This window comes from Molossus molossus, unplaced genomic scaffold (genome assembly GCF_014108415.1).
Source record: "Molossus molossus isolate mMolMol1 unplaced genomic scaffold, mMolMol1.p scaffold_m16_p_10, whole genome shotgun sequence".
Classification (NCBI taxonomy): Eukaryota; Metazoa; Chordata; class Mammalia; order Chiroptera; family Molossidae; genus Molossus; species Molossus molossus.
Genome location: NW_023425345.1, coordinates 44794965 through 44812138, shown reverse-complemented (window position 1 = coordinate 44812138; position 17174 = coordinate 44794965). Strand labels below are relative to the sequence as shown.

The 17174-nt window shown below is 36.9% G+C and overlaps 1 protein-coding gene across 8 annotated transcripts in view; it reads right to left on the bottom strand.

The window, feature by feature from the left end:
* PPHLN1 (periphilin 1) overlaps positions 1 to 17174 on the bottom strand; it is a 129210-nt gene that overhangs the window by 99835 nt on the left and 12201 nt on the right. For all 8 annotated transcript variants that reach the window (XM_036251405.1, XM_036251402.1, XM_036251403.1 and 5 more), the window contains 2 exons: positions 5220 to 5384; positions 2955 to 3016 (listed from right to left, as the gene is read on the bottom strand). In XM_036251405.1, the coding sequence (XP_036107298.1) occupies positions 2955 to 3016; positions 5220 to 5384 (227 nt within the window). The remainder of the gene's footprint in view (positions 1 to 2954; positions 3017 to 5219; positions 5385 to 17174) is intronic.

The window sequence follows — 17174 nt, the reverse complement described above, 5'->3', positions numbered from 1 at the left end:
TATTCTAATAACTCTAGTAACTCTTAATTTGTACTTCATAATCCCTTCACCTCTTCTACCCACCCTTCCCTAAGCCCCTCACATTTGGCAATCAACAAAAGGTTCTCTGTAGCTATGAGTTTCTGTTCTGTGTGTTTATATTGTTCTTTAGATTCCACATATAGGTGAAATCACATGACATTTGTCTTTTTCTGCCTGCACAACACAATACCCTCTAGGCCCATCCATGTTGTTGCAGATGGCAAGATTTCATTCCTTTTTTATGGCTGTCATATTCCATTGTATATATGTATCATTTCTTTATCTATTCATCTATTGATGGACACTTAGGTTGCTTCCATATCTTGGCTATTGTAAATAATGTTACAATAAACATAAGGGTGTATATGTCTTTTCAATTTAGCGTTTTGAGTTTCTTCAGATAAATACCCAGGAGAGGAATTTGCTGGTTCTTGGTTCTCTCTTGTTATAGCCTTTGTTTTAAAGTCTATTTTGTCTGGTATAAGTATTTCTACCAGTTTTGTTTTGTTTTAATCCTCACCCAAAGACATGTTTTTCATTGATTCTAGAGAGAAAGCAAGGGAGGAGAGAAATATCGATGTGAGAAACATCAGTTGGTTACCTCACCCACCCACCACGACTGGGGATTGAACCCACGACCCTTCAGTGCACGGGATGATACTCTAACCACAGAGCAACACTGGCCGGGCAATACCAGTTTTTTTGTTTCCATTTTCATGAAATATCCTTTTCCATCCCTTTGCTTTGTTTCTGTGTGTCTTTCCATCTGAAGTGAGTCTCTTATAGACAGCATATGTAAGGGTCTTCTTTTTTAACCATTCTGTCACTGTATATCTTTTGATTAGAGCATTTACTCCATTTATTTGCATTTAAAGTAATTGTTGATAGATATGTATTTCTCGCCACTTTATTATTCATATGTTTCTTTATTCTCACCTGAGGATATGTTCAATTGATTTTGAGAGGGAAACACTGATCAATTGTCTCCTGTACGCACCCCTACCAGGGATCAAACCTGCAACCTAGGTATGTGCCTTAAGCAGGAATCAAACCTACAACCTTTTGGTGCACAGGACAACACTCCAACAGAGACACCCAGCCAGGGCATTCATATTTTTCATATTTTTTATCTTTTCTCCTTCTTCTTCAAGACTGTTGACCATTTCTTGTAATACTGGTGGTAATGAACCCCTTCAGCTTTTTCTTGTTTGGGAAGCTCTTTATCTGCCCTTCGATTCAAAATGAGAGCTTTTCTGGGCAGAGTAATCTTGGTTGTAGGTCTCTACTTTTCATCACTTTGAATATTTCATGCTAAGACCTTCTGTCCTGCAAAGTTCCTGTTGAGAAATCAGCTCAGAGTCTTATTGGAGCTCCCTTGTAGGTTACTAACTACTTTTGCTGCTTTTAAGATTCCCTCTTTGTCTTTAACCTTTGGCATTTTAATTATGATGTGTCTTGGTGTGGGCCTCTTTGAGTTCATCTGGTTTGAGACTCTGTGCTTCTGGAACATGTTTGTCTTTTCCCTTCACCAGGTTAGGGAACTTTTACATCATTATTCTTTCAAATAAGTTTTCAATTCCTTGTTCTCTCTCTTCTCCTCCCACACCCCAATGATGCAAATATTGGTATGCTTGAAGCTGTCTCAGAAACTCCTTATACTATTCTCATTTTTTTTTTTTATTCTTCTGTTTGCTGTTCTGATTGGGCGCTTTCTGCTGCCTTATTTTCCAAATCTCTGACTTGATCTAGTTTCATATATTCCACTGTTGAGTCCCTGCAATGCATTCTTCATTTCAGTCATTGTATTTTTCATTTCCGACTGGTTCTTTTTATGTTTCCTATCTCTTTGTTGAAGTGCTCCCTAACTTCCTCACTTCTTCTATTTTCCCCCTAAGTTCATTGCAAGTCCTTATAACCAGTGTTTTGAACTCTGTATCTGGTAGATTATCTCCATTTTGTTTAGTACGTTTTCTGGAGTTTTATTCTGTTCTTTCATTTGGGACATGTTTGTCTCCTCATTTTGGCTGCCTCCCTATATTTGTTTCTAGGTATTAGGTAGAGCTGCTACATCTCCCAGTCTTGGTAGAGTGCTTAGTAGGTGTCCTGTAGGGCCCAGGGACACAGCCTCCCAAGTAACCCAAACTGGGTGCTCCCCACTTCCACACGCACAACCCTCATTTGGGTTGTGTGCACATTCCTATTGTAGTTGAGACTTGATTGCTGTTGGCACATCAATGGGAGGGATTTCCCCAGGCCGACTAGCTGTGAGGACTGGCTGCAACTACAGCTGAGGAGCTGCTGTGCAGGGGCCGACACCACAGAGCAGAATTCACTTCAATGGGGCTGTGGTGCCCAATGAGTCCACCTCTTGTGTGTCATTCATGGAGGTGGCTGAGTGGTGCTCTGGTGTGGTCTGAAGGTGTCCATGGGGTCCACTGGCTCCAGGGCCTCCTAGGAGGTGTAAGTCAAGATCAGCCACCACCTGTGCCCTGCCCAGGGCCACCCACTATGAGCTACAGAGCTGTAGATGGCTGCTACTTGTGCTGGGTTTGGAGGTACCCGGGCTGAGGGAGCTGGTGTAGGGCAGGGTCCTCTCATTCCTCAGGGGGGCACCTCCCCAGCTCAACTATCCCTGCTAATTTTTAATCACCACACATGGGTATGGAACCAGCACGTTCCGCATCTCTGCCCCTTCTACCAGTCTCAATATAGCTTCTTCTTTATATTCTTAGTTATAGGACTTCTGTTCAGCTAGATGTCAGGCAGTTCTGAATCATGTGTTTTCTATAGTTTAGTTGTAATTTTGATGTGGTTGTGGGAGGATGTGAGTACCACATTTACCTATACCACCATCTTGACCAGAAGCCCCCTTGAGGTGAGCTATCTCAGTGAGTCAAGTATCAAAATAGTTGTTATTATTTTTATCTTTTTACCTGTATTCAGGCTGACGACTTCCAGAATGATCATCTCTTGTCCACTTATAGGCTGATTCATCCTGTAAAATAAAAAGTTACTTAGACATTGTGTTATTTTGGTCAAGTAGAATATATCTGACAGTACTACTGGAACCTACTCTCTAAGACCAAAATAATATGAGGACAAAAACACCTTTCTAAATTTCTCTGAGCCGAAATGCATAAAATAAAAAACATACAAATCATCCATTTTAACAACTAAATTAGTAAACTGAGAATCTATGGTACCATTTATCTCTATGAAAACGCTTAAATATTTCTTTGGTAGGCCCTAACAGCCTTATTGCCAAGGACACATATACCAACGTAACAACTTTTCTCATCAAGTTTTTATTCCTCATCTTACCTCTCATTGAGAGACATAGCTGCAAACACTGGAAGAAACCATCCATACTGATAGGCTATATTAGAGCAAAATGTGGCACTAAGTTTGAAATTAATCAAAGAAAGCAAGCACATTTTGTCCTCTAGGACAGACACATCTGAAAAGGTGCAAATAAAAAGAAACATAATAATCCACACCCAATTACTTTTAAATTATGCATAGAATAATATAATCAGAAGCACTCTTTCAGCTAAGATAAACACTACTTTCATCTCCTTTAGCATCACATACTCTACTCTTACATACGTAAAATGTATTAATCATTTTCCTTTACAACATTAAATATAAACAAACAAAAGAAAAAATTCAACAACTATAATTAAATATTGGATCAAGTAAGTAGTTTACTTTATATAACTAAAGTCTAGATAAGAATCAGTGTCATAAAAGTTCTAAGGATCTCCAGTGGGCTTGTTTGAAGATAATTTAGAGAGAAAATGTTGAATACAGTATAAACATTATTTACAACAATATTGTTGAAGTACTATTATGCTACAAGGTTTCAGAAAAAAATTCATGTTTGCCCTGGCCGGTTTGGCTCAGCGGTTAGAGCGTCGGCCTGCGGTCCTGAGAAAAAAATTCATGTTTGTGAGGATTCAAATACAAACTGGTCCACTGAATCCAAAATACTCTTTCTAAAGTAGCAAATGGCCACAGGATTTTCACAAGAGGGATAACAACTCTATGCAAGACCAAATTGTTTTTTCCTAAGACTACCTGGAAGATGGGCTACTATGGCAAAATCCAATATTTCTAGAACAGGGATGATGCATAATGTTTACTTTTAAAAACTGAATCCCTCTTCCTAAATGAACAGCATGACATTTTAAAATTAAACAAAATAAAAATTAATTCCATGAGAAGGAAGCCCTAACACTCCAAATTTTAAAAGCAAACACAAGAAACATTGAAGAGTCTGCTCACCACTACAGAACTGTCAGGGGAACCATGGCACGGCAGTGAGAGAACTGGACTCCCACGCACACACCCACCCCAGGTAATTCCCTGCACCTCCATTTCTTCAAGTGTGAGGTACAGAAACTAATTCCAACAGCCAATGTGAAGTCAGATTTTATCATAAGCAATGCTTGAATATGTACTGTTAATTATAATATTATAAAGCAGGGAAGGGAAAATGTAAGAAAATAGTCTAGCAGAGAAAACATGCAAGCTAGGTCAAAGAATTGCATCAAAAAATATTTTCAATCAAATTTAATGTCAGATTACTATAACATTAAATATATAATTTTAGATTATTAAAGATGGTCATGAAAAATAATATAATAGCAGTAGTAATAGTAATGATAGCAGCTAACATTTTAAACATGCTTACTATGGGAAAGGTGATGTTTTGAGTGCTTTCTAATCTGAGTCAGTAAGTAGACTTTAATAATACCTACGGCAAAAATAAAACAGTCTCAACAGCCTTAACCCAACCTCCCCATGGCATTTCATCATGCTAAAAATAATCAAAGTAATTATAAGGGAGCATATCTACTGCGATAGTAATCACTTGCTCACCACTTGAATACCAAGGAAACAGATTACCTTTAACTGCTTCTGCAAATCCCTGCTAATTTGGGGGATATAAAAGCAGGCTAGTTGGAATTAATGTCATGTAGATAGAGCTATCCAGAGTGCTTACCCACTTTGTCCAGCACCCCAAGAGTCTTGACTGTCACTTCCCATTTGACAGCTCCAGCAGACAATTCAACAGAGCATCAAACAGGAAGTGTTTATTCTACTGCCTTCATGGTCAGTCACATAAATTGCAAAAATTACATGATTTTTAAACTTATAAAAAAATAACAATTAGTACATGGGGGAAATTTACATACTCCTCTGTGAGGTGGACCACTTCTTCGATCATGAGAAAAACTGCGGCCCTCGTCATAGTCTCGGTAATCAACATGACTGTAATATCTATTGTAGCTTCCTTCAACCGGTCTGTCTAGCAGTGGTGGTTTCTTTGGCACAATATTAACTACTCTATGGTAGCCATCCTAAAACAGACAAAAAGAAATATATAAAAATCACTGATTTCTCTACTGGGTTTTGGAAAGGTTTTAAAAAAGCACAGGAGTTCTTATCCTTAATCAAATAAAATAAATGTATAAACAAACAAAAATGCATTAATGAAATAACATGAATATAACCAATAGTAAGATCTTCACATGGATTAAAGGAAATAAAATTGTTCAATGAAGAAAGACAGGTGTTTAATAAAATCACATGCAGTAATGCAGAAAACCAATCATAAGTAAAAGAAAAATACAATATTATTGTTTTAATAAAAAATAAATTACAGAAAGTAAGAGTGTTACAATACTAATCCCTAAATGCCTAGGAATTTTAGAAATAAAACCATTTAAAATAGCACACATCTTTGGTCTACTGTTGAAGTATACTGTTCAGAAGAAATACAAGATTTGTACACATAAGCAACAACAAATAGGGAGGTAATACTGAGTTAGGAAGATCAAGAGGAAACATTTTGCTCTCTCCCACAGCACTGGACAAAAGTGTCTTTGACTTCACAGGTTTGAAAGCAAAATAAAACCCAATATAAAATATCTGAATGAACTTCCAAAGGAATATGTTGTTAATATTTAAAGTTTTAGCAACTGAATGGATTCTTTGTGGGGGTTAGGAAATTGGACAGAGACCAACACTTATCTTAGATGAGTAGCTGCTGTGAAATAACAATAAAAAGTATTAAGAACTAGAGAGAGAGAGCACATTCTGTAAGTAATCCGCTCTTGAGCACTCACGCTAACTTTCTATCAATACCAGGTGAGACAGGTGAAAGAAACCAGGAAGCTATCTAAGTATGCAAGACATGATCAACTAATGAGTTAACTAATTTGACAAAAAACAACATAAAGCCCAACATTCAAAGCTGGATAGTTTACCATCCTACACCTCAGTTTCATTATTTGTGAAATGATCTAAATACCAGGATCTACCTCTTGAGGTTGTTGTGAAGACTAAATAATCAGATTGTGAAGCATTTAGCACAGTAGTATAAACTAAGTGCTCAAAAAATGTTTGATATTTTGATTACTACTTACTTAAGTCTAAGTGAAACACTAAATTCTTCAAGAGTCTACTTCCTTAAATTACTTCTTCGCATTGATAACTACAACTATTCAGTTAATAAGTTATTACATCCTTTTCAAATTTCCCAGTGGGTAGGAAATTTGTCAGTATGCTGGGAAAAATTAAAATCAATAGTTCATATCTGCCCTGGCTGGTTTGGCTCAGTGGTTAGAGTGTTGAGAATCACAGGTTTGATTCCTGGTCAAGGGCATGTACCTCAGTTGTGGGTTCAATCCCCAGCCCCAGTTGGGGTTGTGCAGGAGGCAACCAATCAATGTTTCTTTCTCACATAGATGTTTCTCTCTTTCTCTCTCTCCTTACCTTCCTTCCTCCCACTCTATCTAAAAAAAAATCAATAGAAAAATATTCTCGGGTGAGGATTGAAAGAAAACAAAAACTTCATATCTACTTGATAGCTAAAATTTCTACCTAATTCTTTTGCATTGGCATACTAGGTGGTTACCTTCTTTAGTATGTTAGACATTAAACTGTAAGAAATATTTTATATGTTTACATAAAATATAGTACACAAATGAATTTATTAACTCCTCTAACCACTCTCTCTCACAGAGATTTCAATTAAATCTAAGCAAATGCTAAGCTTCCCAAAAATGTCATTAAGCCAAAATTAGCAACATTACAATTCGTAACATTTTCTAATTCAAAATCTGTTATTCAAAAACTTTAACTCAAATTTTGTTATAAAGGTAGAATTACTGATTTTTCCAATTCTAAGAAACTACATAAAGTTCCATTCCACAATATCCTTGTTTGTTTGTACAGTCGGCCCTCGTTTATCGCGGTTAATCAGTTCCAGACTATCGCGATAAATGAATTTCTGCGAAGTAGGATTCTTCATTTATGTAGTCACCCCTCGCCACTTCGTGCTTTGACTTGAACAACTTTTTGGGAAAAAACCGCGACAGAGTGAGGCCGCTAAAGCAGCGCGAAGTGGCGAGGGGCGACTGCACATGCTTAGCTGGAGGGATGGTGAGGTGAGTATGCCTAAACACTTCTATGAGTGGACAGACAGCTTCTGTATTTACTAAGCAGCCTGTTCCTTTGTTCAGCTCCCACAGTTACTAGAGTGTTACTTCAGGATTTAAAAATGTATATGGTAAAACTTTCAAAGAAGTAAAACTGGAATGACATTTAGTTATATACTTAACAAATTATTTTTACCAAATAATAAATGAAAAAAACAAACTCTCCTAATGACAGCTCTGTATCTAGTAATAAAGATCAAATTGCTATTTCCTTTATGTTTTGAGAAAGTGTTCGAATATAAGTACATTATACCATCTCTGCACTGTACGCATCTAATCTTAAAGAAAACTCCCTAACAATATGAAGAGATTTAAGGAAATGAAGATGACTGTAGGGGACTGTAACAAAGCAAGACTATCTTAAGAGATGGTTCATGTCTTATCCAGACATAGTATTCATGGATTTCTTTTTCTTTCCAATAAAATCCATGATGAGTGACAAAGATTCCAGAATTTCTCTTTCAAAAGCTTATACTATTAAGAAATTTCAAAGAGTATTTTCCATTACCTACAATGCCAGACCTGAACAAAAACACCAACACTGTTTGAAATTCTTGTACAAATCTTACATTGAGCTATAAACATGTAATTTTCCTCTCTAAATGCTAACAAAAGTACATAAGGCTTCAGGTACCGATATGTTTGGAACCTCCATTTTAGAATTACTTAGAAAACAATGGCACCATTACATACAAACAAGAAATAAAAACTAGGACTTATAAAGTAAAACTTAAAACGTTTTTAAGAATAACAGGATAATTTCCAATTAACTAAAAATGAAATCAATGAAATTAGTAGGCTGGATACAGATTATAAAGATTATTAATTCTTTAAAATTACTTATTCTCCAATATCATTAAAATATTTTTGCACACATTTTAACACAAAAACATTTAAAATAAAAATTTTAATACATAAGTATCCCCCTTAAGCATTTTTATCTTTCAGAGATATATACTGAAATATTTATTTGCATTTGAAATAATGGTATCTTGGATTTACATCACAATAATCAGAGAGGGGAGAAAGTAGTAAAGACATAGACAGAACAAGATTAACCATGAGTTTTGATAACTGTCACTTGTATGATTTGTCCATGGGATGTTCATTATATTATTTTGCCTACTTTTATATACTTAATTTTCACCCTTATAAAAAGTCAAAAACAACTAAAACACTCTAACCTACCAGTAAAGTAACTAAGTACAATGGCACATGCCATTACTTCCTAACTTACACTAAAAATGCAAGCCTCATGGGCAGAAGCCTTGTTGATCGTCACTACTCTATCCCCACCACCTGGAATTTCACTTGGCACATAGTAAGTACCACATACATCATATATATTCTACTTGGCTATCTCAATTTGATATCACTTTTGGCATCACACGCTTTTTACTGGAAAAGTACCTAACAAATCACATCTAACTAAAAAATTATATTACACAGGCTAGTAAAGTTGTTTTCGTAAATTTGAAGTTTATTCACTCTGATCCATCATAGTTTGTGACAAGCATCTTTATTGTAGCACTTACTGGTTTAATTCGCTGGCTGAATTTTCTTTTTAAATCCTCATGCTTAGAACAAGGAAGGGGGGAGATATATATATATATATGTATACACATAAAGAGAGAGAGAGAGAGAGAGGGAGAGAGATATCCATGCAAGAAACATTGATGGGTTGCCTTCCGTGCACTCCCCAACTGGGGATCAAACCCACAACTCAGGTATGTGTCCTGACCAGAAATCGAACCCACAACCTTTCAGTACACAGGATGATGCTCAAACCAACTGAACCATTCTGATTGGCCAAGCTCTCTTGCTGAACTTTCAATGAAATATTCTGAGTCATTTGAATGCCTTTTGGGAATAATGTATAAAATATGTTAAACTGAAACTGCCCCAGAAAATTGGGACATATTGTTATAGAACTAGTCAAGAACTGATTTTATCTCTCTGAAAATAGTGACAACAAAAGAAAATTAAGTTGTTGCAATTCTGTTAGTCAAGAAAGTAAAACACTGGGATTGCTCAATGGTTAGAGTATCAGCCAGCTTACTGAAGGGTCTCGGGTTCAATTCCTAGTCAAGGGCATGTACCTGGGTTGCAGGTTCAATCAGTCAGCGTGCAAGCAGGAGGCAACCAATCGATGTGAGATAAATGTTTCTCTCTCTCTCTCTCTCCACCCTCTTCCTCTCTCTCTATAAAAAAATAAAAGTAAAATGCCTACTAGGGTAGCTCTAAAATAACATTACTCAATCAACAGTAAATTAACAATTAAGATTTTGCATTTCATGCAGTAATTTTCACATTGAAAAATAATTTTAAGAAACAGTGCATTTTGGCTAATGCTATGCATGCTTGAGTAGTTAAGGAAATGTACTGTTACCCAGTTTACTTTGAAATGCATCCATGCCCTGGCCGGTTTGGTTCAGCGGTTAGAGCGTCGGCCTGCGGTCCTGAGAGACCCGGGTTCGGTTCCCGCTAAGGGCGCGTACCTCGGTTGCAGTTTGTCCCCGGCCCCGGTTGGTTGTGCGGGTGGCAGCCACTCGATGTGTCCCTTTCACATCGATGTTTCTCTCTCTCTCTCTCTTCCTCTCTCTCCCTCCCACTCTACCTGAACAAAAAATGGAAAATGTCGGGTGAGGATAAAAAAAAGAAAAAAAGAAAAAAAGAAATGCATCCAAAAGATTAGATGGATTAGCCCAGCCGGTGTGGCTCTATGGCTGAACATCAACCCATGTACCACGAGGTCGCTGGTTAGATTCCCCGGTCAGGGCACATGCCCAGGCTGTGGGCCCAATCCCCAGTGGGGGGCATGCAGGAGGTGGCCAATGAATGTTCTCTTTCATCAATGTTTCTGTCTCTCTCCCTCTCCCTTCCTCACTCTCTAAAATCAATAAAGAAAAAAAAAAATTAGATGGATTAAGTAAATGAATAAAGGATAGATAGAAGAATAAATAGATAATAAAGCAAGTTCGGTATAATGTTAATAGTTGAATATAAAGTTTCAATATAACTAAAATCCTTTCAACTCTGCTGTATGTTTGAAACCTTCATAACACAATACTGGTAAAAGTTGTACTTACATGGGTAAACTTACATAAACAGTGACTATATAAAACAATAAAAAAATGTGAGGCATAAAGAGAACAGGAGTTAAAATGTGCATGTCAACATTTAAAATAAAAGTGTTTCATGACATAGGAGTGGGAAGAAAAGGAATATTTCCACTTTTTTCCTAACACATTCAGTTAATTTTGAGTTACACGATTAGGATTTTTAATTAAGTAGTTAAACAAAATTTCCTTGGGTTAGTTGAATGCTTCTAAAATTTTTGTCATTGGTTATTTCTCTCTCCTAGATAGTTTGGCTGATCAAAATTAAATTCTTTAGTGAATTCTGAACATAATTTTGTTAATTTCTGAGGCCTTGTAAGGAATATATGGGACATATATTTGTTTCATACATTCTCAAATATAAGTGTACCCAAAATGTAATACAGAAATTTTTCGTTTATTTAACTTGAAATAGTCAATTTAGCTATTTAATCATATACATATCCTATATAATACTGCTTAAAATACTTAATTAAAAATCCTAGCCCTGGCCGGTTTGGCTCAGTGGTTAGAGCGTCCGCCTGCGGTCCGGAGAGACCCGGGTTCGGTTCCCGCTAAGGGCATGTACCTCGGTTGCAGTTTGTCCCCGGCCCTGGTTGGTCGTGCGGGTGGCAGCCACTCGATGTGTCCCTTTCACATCGATGTTTCCCTCTCTCTCCCTTCCTCTCTCTCCCTCCCACTCTGTCTGTACAAAAAAATGGAAAAATGTCCTCGAATGAGGATAAAAAAAAAATAAAATAAAATAAAAAAATAAAAATAAAAATAAAAATCCTAATCGTGCCCTGGCCGGTTTGGCTCAGCGGTTAGAGCGTCCGCCTGTGGTCCCGAGAGACCTGGGTTCGGTTCCCGCTAAGGGCACGTACCTTGGTTGCAGTTTGTCCCCCGGCCCTGGTTGGTTGTGCGGGTGGCAGCCACTCGATGTGTCCCTTTCACATCGATGTTTCCCTCTCTCTCTCTCTTCTTCTCTCTCCCTCCCACTCTGTCTGTACAAAAAATGGAAAAATGTCCTCGGATGAGGATAAAAAAAAAAAAAAAAAGCCCTGGCCGGTTTGGCTCAGCGGTTAGAGCGTCGGCCTGCGGTCCTGAGAGACCCTGGTTCGGTTCCCGCTAAGGGCATGTACCTCGGTTGCAGTTTGTCCCCGGCCCTGGTTGGTCGTGCGGGTGGCAGCCACTCGATGTGTCCCTTTCACATTGATGTTTCTCTCTCTCTGTTCCTTTCTCTCCCTCCCGCTCTACCTGAACAAAAAAAAAACAAAAAAAATGTCCTCGAGTGAGGATTAAAAAAAAAAAATCCTAATCGTGTAACTCAAAATTAACTGAATGTGTTAGGAAAAAAGTGTTACTGACATTGCTACCCTCCATCTTTACAATTCTCACTGCCATTAAGATTAGAAAATCTTTTATGTAATATGTGTTTGTTAAAAGACCATAAGAAGGCAGATGGAAACAAACAGATGGCTTTAGCCCCAAATATATTACAATGCCCAGAATACATGCTGCTAATGCTGTGATCCCAATTTTCAAACTTGACAACCTCTACAAATTCTGAAACTGAAATTGTCCCCATGTTAAAATAAGACAGTCGGTCCAGCCAGTGTGGTTCTGTGGACTGAATGTTGTCCCATGGACTGAGAGGTTCTAGTTGGATTCCCGGTCAGGACACACGCCCAAGTTGCTGGCTCAATCCCCAGGATGGGGCATGCAGGAGGCAGCTGGTCTATGTTTCTCTCTCACACTGATGTTTCTATCTCTCTCTCCCTTCCTCTTTCTAAAAAAAAAGAAAAAAATCAATAAAAACATATTTTAATAAAATAAGCCAATGGAAAATGGACATTTTATGTTGTAATGCATTAAAATGTTCCATATTACCTATCTGTTTTCCATCAAACTAGTAAGATGGACTTCCAAAGTGAATGTTAAGTAGTATCAAAATGCTATTTTGTCATAAAACTTGATAAAATCTAAGAAATCAGATAATCAAGTTCATAGAAATTATAAGTTAAAGAGTAGAAAGCATGCTTTTAAAAATAAGGACCTTATAGACATCCAGAAGTTAAATGCAGATTTTCTGCAATAACCAATTTCCTTCCAAGGGAGGAATGTGTATGCTTACATGCAGATTCTCTGCAGTGCACCCCTTTGGGCTTTATCTCCTATCTACATGAATTTAAATGCTATAAAGTGTTAAAATAATGAATGCACACTGCATGTTCATCAAGTTGTACATTGAGGATAAGCTTTCAAATACTCAAATTTAGTATGATTTAATATGGGCACCAAAATATAAGAGCATTCAATTGCTTTTCCAGGTTCATCAAAGCGAGGAGCCTACAAAATATCTGCTCTTACTTATGAGGCCATAACAGTGTAGTAGGTACTTCTCAAGTCTCCCCTTCAAGTCATACTATATATCATATCCCATAGTTCCTCAAATACATTCCTGATGTATCAGAATTGGGAATGAATGGGCAAAGGCAGAAGAAGAAAAAAATGCAGTAAAAGTGCTTTTCTGTTAGAGAACAGAACCCAAATATAAAAAATAAAATAGAGTACTATCTTTCTCCACCCCAGGCACTAATGATAGTGGTTTCTCACTTTTAAAAGAATTAACTACAGTCCTAGCCGGTTTGGCTCAGCGGTTACCAGTGGTTCTCAACCTTCCTAATGCCGCAGACCCTTTAATACAGTTCCTCATGTTGTGGTGACCCCCAACCATAAAATTATTTTCGTTGCTACTTCATAACTGTAATTTTGCTACTGTTATGTCTTAGGCGACCCCTGTGAAAGGGTCGTTTGACGCCCAAAGGGGTCATGACACACAGGTTGAAAACCGCTGGTAGAGCATCAGCCGGTGAACCAGAGAGACCCAAGTTCGGTTCCCGCTAAGAACACGTACCTCGATTGTGGTCTGTCTCCGGCCCCAGTTGGGGTCCGGTGGGTGACAACCACTTGATGTGTTTCTCTCACGTGGTATTTCTCTCTCTCCCTTCCTCTCTCCCTCCCGCTCTATCTGAAGATAAATGCAAAAATGTCCTCGGGTGAGGATAAAAAAAAAAAAAAAAAAGAATTAACTACAGTCTTATATTTAGAAAAAAATAATACGCCTTTTCAAACTTTAAGTAAAATTATAACTGATGACATACATCCAAAAGGTATACAAATCATAAATGTACTCCTGGATAAATTTTCTTAAGTTAATCACACTGTGTAATTACCACTCAGATCAAGAAACTGAACATTTCCTAGCAAGGCAAGAGCCTGCCTGTGCTCTCTCCCAGTCACTACCTCTGTCTTCCAAAAGTAGTCACTTTTTGGCTATTTCTGCCTGTTTTGAAACTTTATATAAAAGAAAACATAGAAGATATATTCTCATGTCTGGTTTCTTTCTTTTAGTATTATGTTTGTGAGATTCATACATGCTGTTGCATTTGGGGAAATTCCATTCATTTTCATTGACGTATGATTGAAAATTAACTTATCCATTCTATTGCTGGACATTCAGATTGTTGTCCTTTTGAAATTCTTATGAATAGTACTGCTTATGAACATTCTTGCACTGTCAATATGATATATCAATATAGTTTTTAAGATAATATTCAATGATCTTTGCATCATAAGCAAATATTTTTAAACTTTGAAGTTACTTTTTGTTAAATCCAAAGCCAGAAATTATAACCTTATTGATTTACATTTCTAGTTTTAGTGTCACTTACCAAACACTTTAACCCAAAGTTTCAGTTGAGTCCATGAAATTAGATGTAAATATAAAATTACTTTTTCACCTAAATATAGGCAACAAACACAATAATAGCAGTACCTGTGGCTTCATCACTACAGAAATCAGATATTTTTATAATAAGTTACTGCTATTACAAATATCTCAAAACATCATTTACACTTATCACTACTTTGAAAAAATAGCAAAAAATCCCTACCACTAGCTCTTGATATTTAATGATTTAATGATCTACTAAAGAAGTATACATCACTACATCACAAATTTGGTTTTAATTTTTTTTAATATATTTTTATTAAGTTTTTAGATATCGAGAGGAAGGAAGAGGGAGAGAGAGAAAGAAACATCAACGAGAGACAAACATCAATCAGCTATCTCTTGCATGCCCCATACTGGGAATTGAGCCCAAAACCTGGGCATGTGCCGTGACTGGGAATTGAATAGGCAACCTCTAGTTGCATGGGATGATGCTCAATCCACTGAACCACACCAGCTGAGCACAAATTTGGTTTTTAATGGTTTATTATATTCAAATAAGTGGTCTCCTTTTAAAACACTATTAGAAGATATCCATGGGCTTCACCTTCCATGGCACAAAAAAAAAAAAGGTTAAGAATCTATGCTTTATTTAACTAAAATGTAGGTGTAACATAGAAGGCATAATTTCCAAGAGCCACCAAAGGGTCATAATATATTGAGGAAAAGGAAAGGCTTTATGTGACTAATCAAAATAAGGCCCAGTTCATCAGAAGAAAATGTATCTGAGTTTTGAGGAAGGGGAATGTGAGAATACAGAAAGATTTATAAACTAGGAGAGGTTGATTAGGGGAATGGAGAGACCATTCTAATGGAATTAAAAGAAGAAAAAGGAGAAGAATGAACCTGTCTGGGCATGTTCTGTGCTCTCAAATGGAGAAAAGCAATCTAACTTCCTCCCCCTCTACAAGAAACCAAGTAGCCAGAGAACTTAAGTAAGATTTCCCATTGGGCAGTTAGATATAGTTGAGTACAGCTAGTCTGATTTCAACAGCAGCTATGGTATAAAACTCGTCTATCTGCTTACTGCTATTGAAATTATTTTACAAAGGCAAAGGACCTCTGTTTCACATTTACACATACAAAAGTGGTATAAAATGAAAATGTTTTGGTTTGTTCAGATTTTACTACAGTATCTTCATTGACTGAGGACTTCCATCAACCTGTGATCTTTACCTCAACTCCTGATATTGTGACTTCAGTGTTCATCTACAACCTGCATATCTAACCCTTCATATAATAATCACCTAATGAACTTTTAAACAACACTGATGTCTAGATCCTACCTGCAGATAACTATGACGTAATTATCTGGGATGGGGCCCATGCATTGGTATTTAAGAGCTCCCTAGGTAATTTTAATGTATAGCAAGGATTTAAAGCCTCTAATCTAAATCTCTGATCCAAAAATCTAGCCTCAAAGTTTTCTTGATCTCAACTCCAGCTACCTCCACCCACCTTCTGTTCCCTACCACCATATATTGAACTTCAATCACCCAGAAGTGTTCATTTTGAAAACTTGACACTAAAACACCAATTGCCTATCCTTCTGCCACACCCTGGTTTTCAAAGCACTAAGCCTTTCTTGTTCCTCAACCCCTCACTTCTTTCAATCCACTATCCCTCTCACAGTCTCACTCCCTTTCTAAAACAGTCCGTATCTCATTATATATTACCTCAATAATTCTCTGGGTCAGAACCTTCAAAACCCTTATCTTCCTGCAATCCTAAATCAATACAACTTGCTTTCCCCAATCCTAAACTTGGCTACTAAGGTATAAAATGTATGGTGCACAAAAATACTGTCCCTTAGCAAGTCTTATTAAACACCCCTGGTTAGGAGGTATCTGCAATGTTTACTCCAAAACTTCAGTGATGGCCTCAAGTGTTCTTCTAACTCAACTTTGAACAAATGATCTTGCTATCTCTTATTTCAGAGAAAAACAAAGGCTATTAGATAGGAACTTTCTCAAATCCTTTCTCATACAATGATCTAACTGAAGGTCTCCAGGGCCCTTCTTATTGGTCCACATGACACTGATATAACTGATTATTCCCATCTTAAAACTCTTCCACAGCTTGTTTGAACTAGCTCCCTTGCCTAGCAAAAGCCTCCTGGCAGGTCTCTCTGCTTCCAGTTTTCATAGCTCTTTAAACCAACTTGCACTGCAACATGTTCGATAATATAACACAGTATGCAAACATAATGCAGAATGGTGTACTAGAGGTTTTATAACATAACTCCTTCCATGATTTCATTATGAGTAATTCCCATTGTCTGAAATTACAGTCCTGTATATAAATCCCTGCCTACATTTTATAGTTTCCAAAACATTCTACTGGGTTCTATAAATGTTGTACCATTCAACACTAAGTATTGTTTTGAAGATTAGGAAGTTTATAAATAAAATCCTTCACCTGTAATAAGCAGGCACTAGTTAAATGTATAATTACAACAAATTACCATTTAAAGTAAGTTATCCCCTCTCTGTACCTTATTTTATAATTTAGAGCCATGTAAATATGTTAAATTAAAATAAAAAATCTAATTAAAAAAGAAAAAGGGCAATCTCCCGAAATTGAAAACAAAGTAAAAAAAAAAACTGAACTGTACATCCAATTGGTAGCATAATCACACAGAAAATTATTTTAATTATCATTGAAAAATAAATTCCTAATGGGATATATCCGCGAGCTGATGGGGGCTCTAAAGAAAGTCATCCCATTTCCCATCCCTGCATTAGTCCTACATCATGT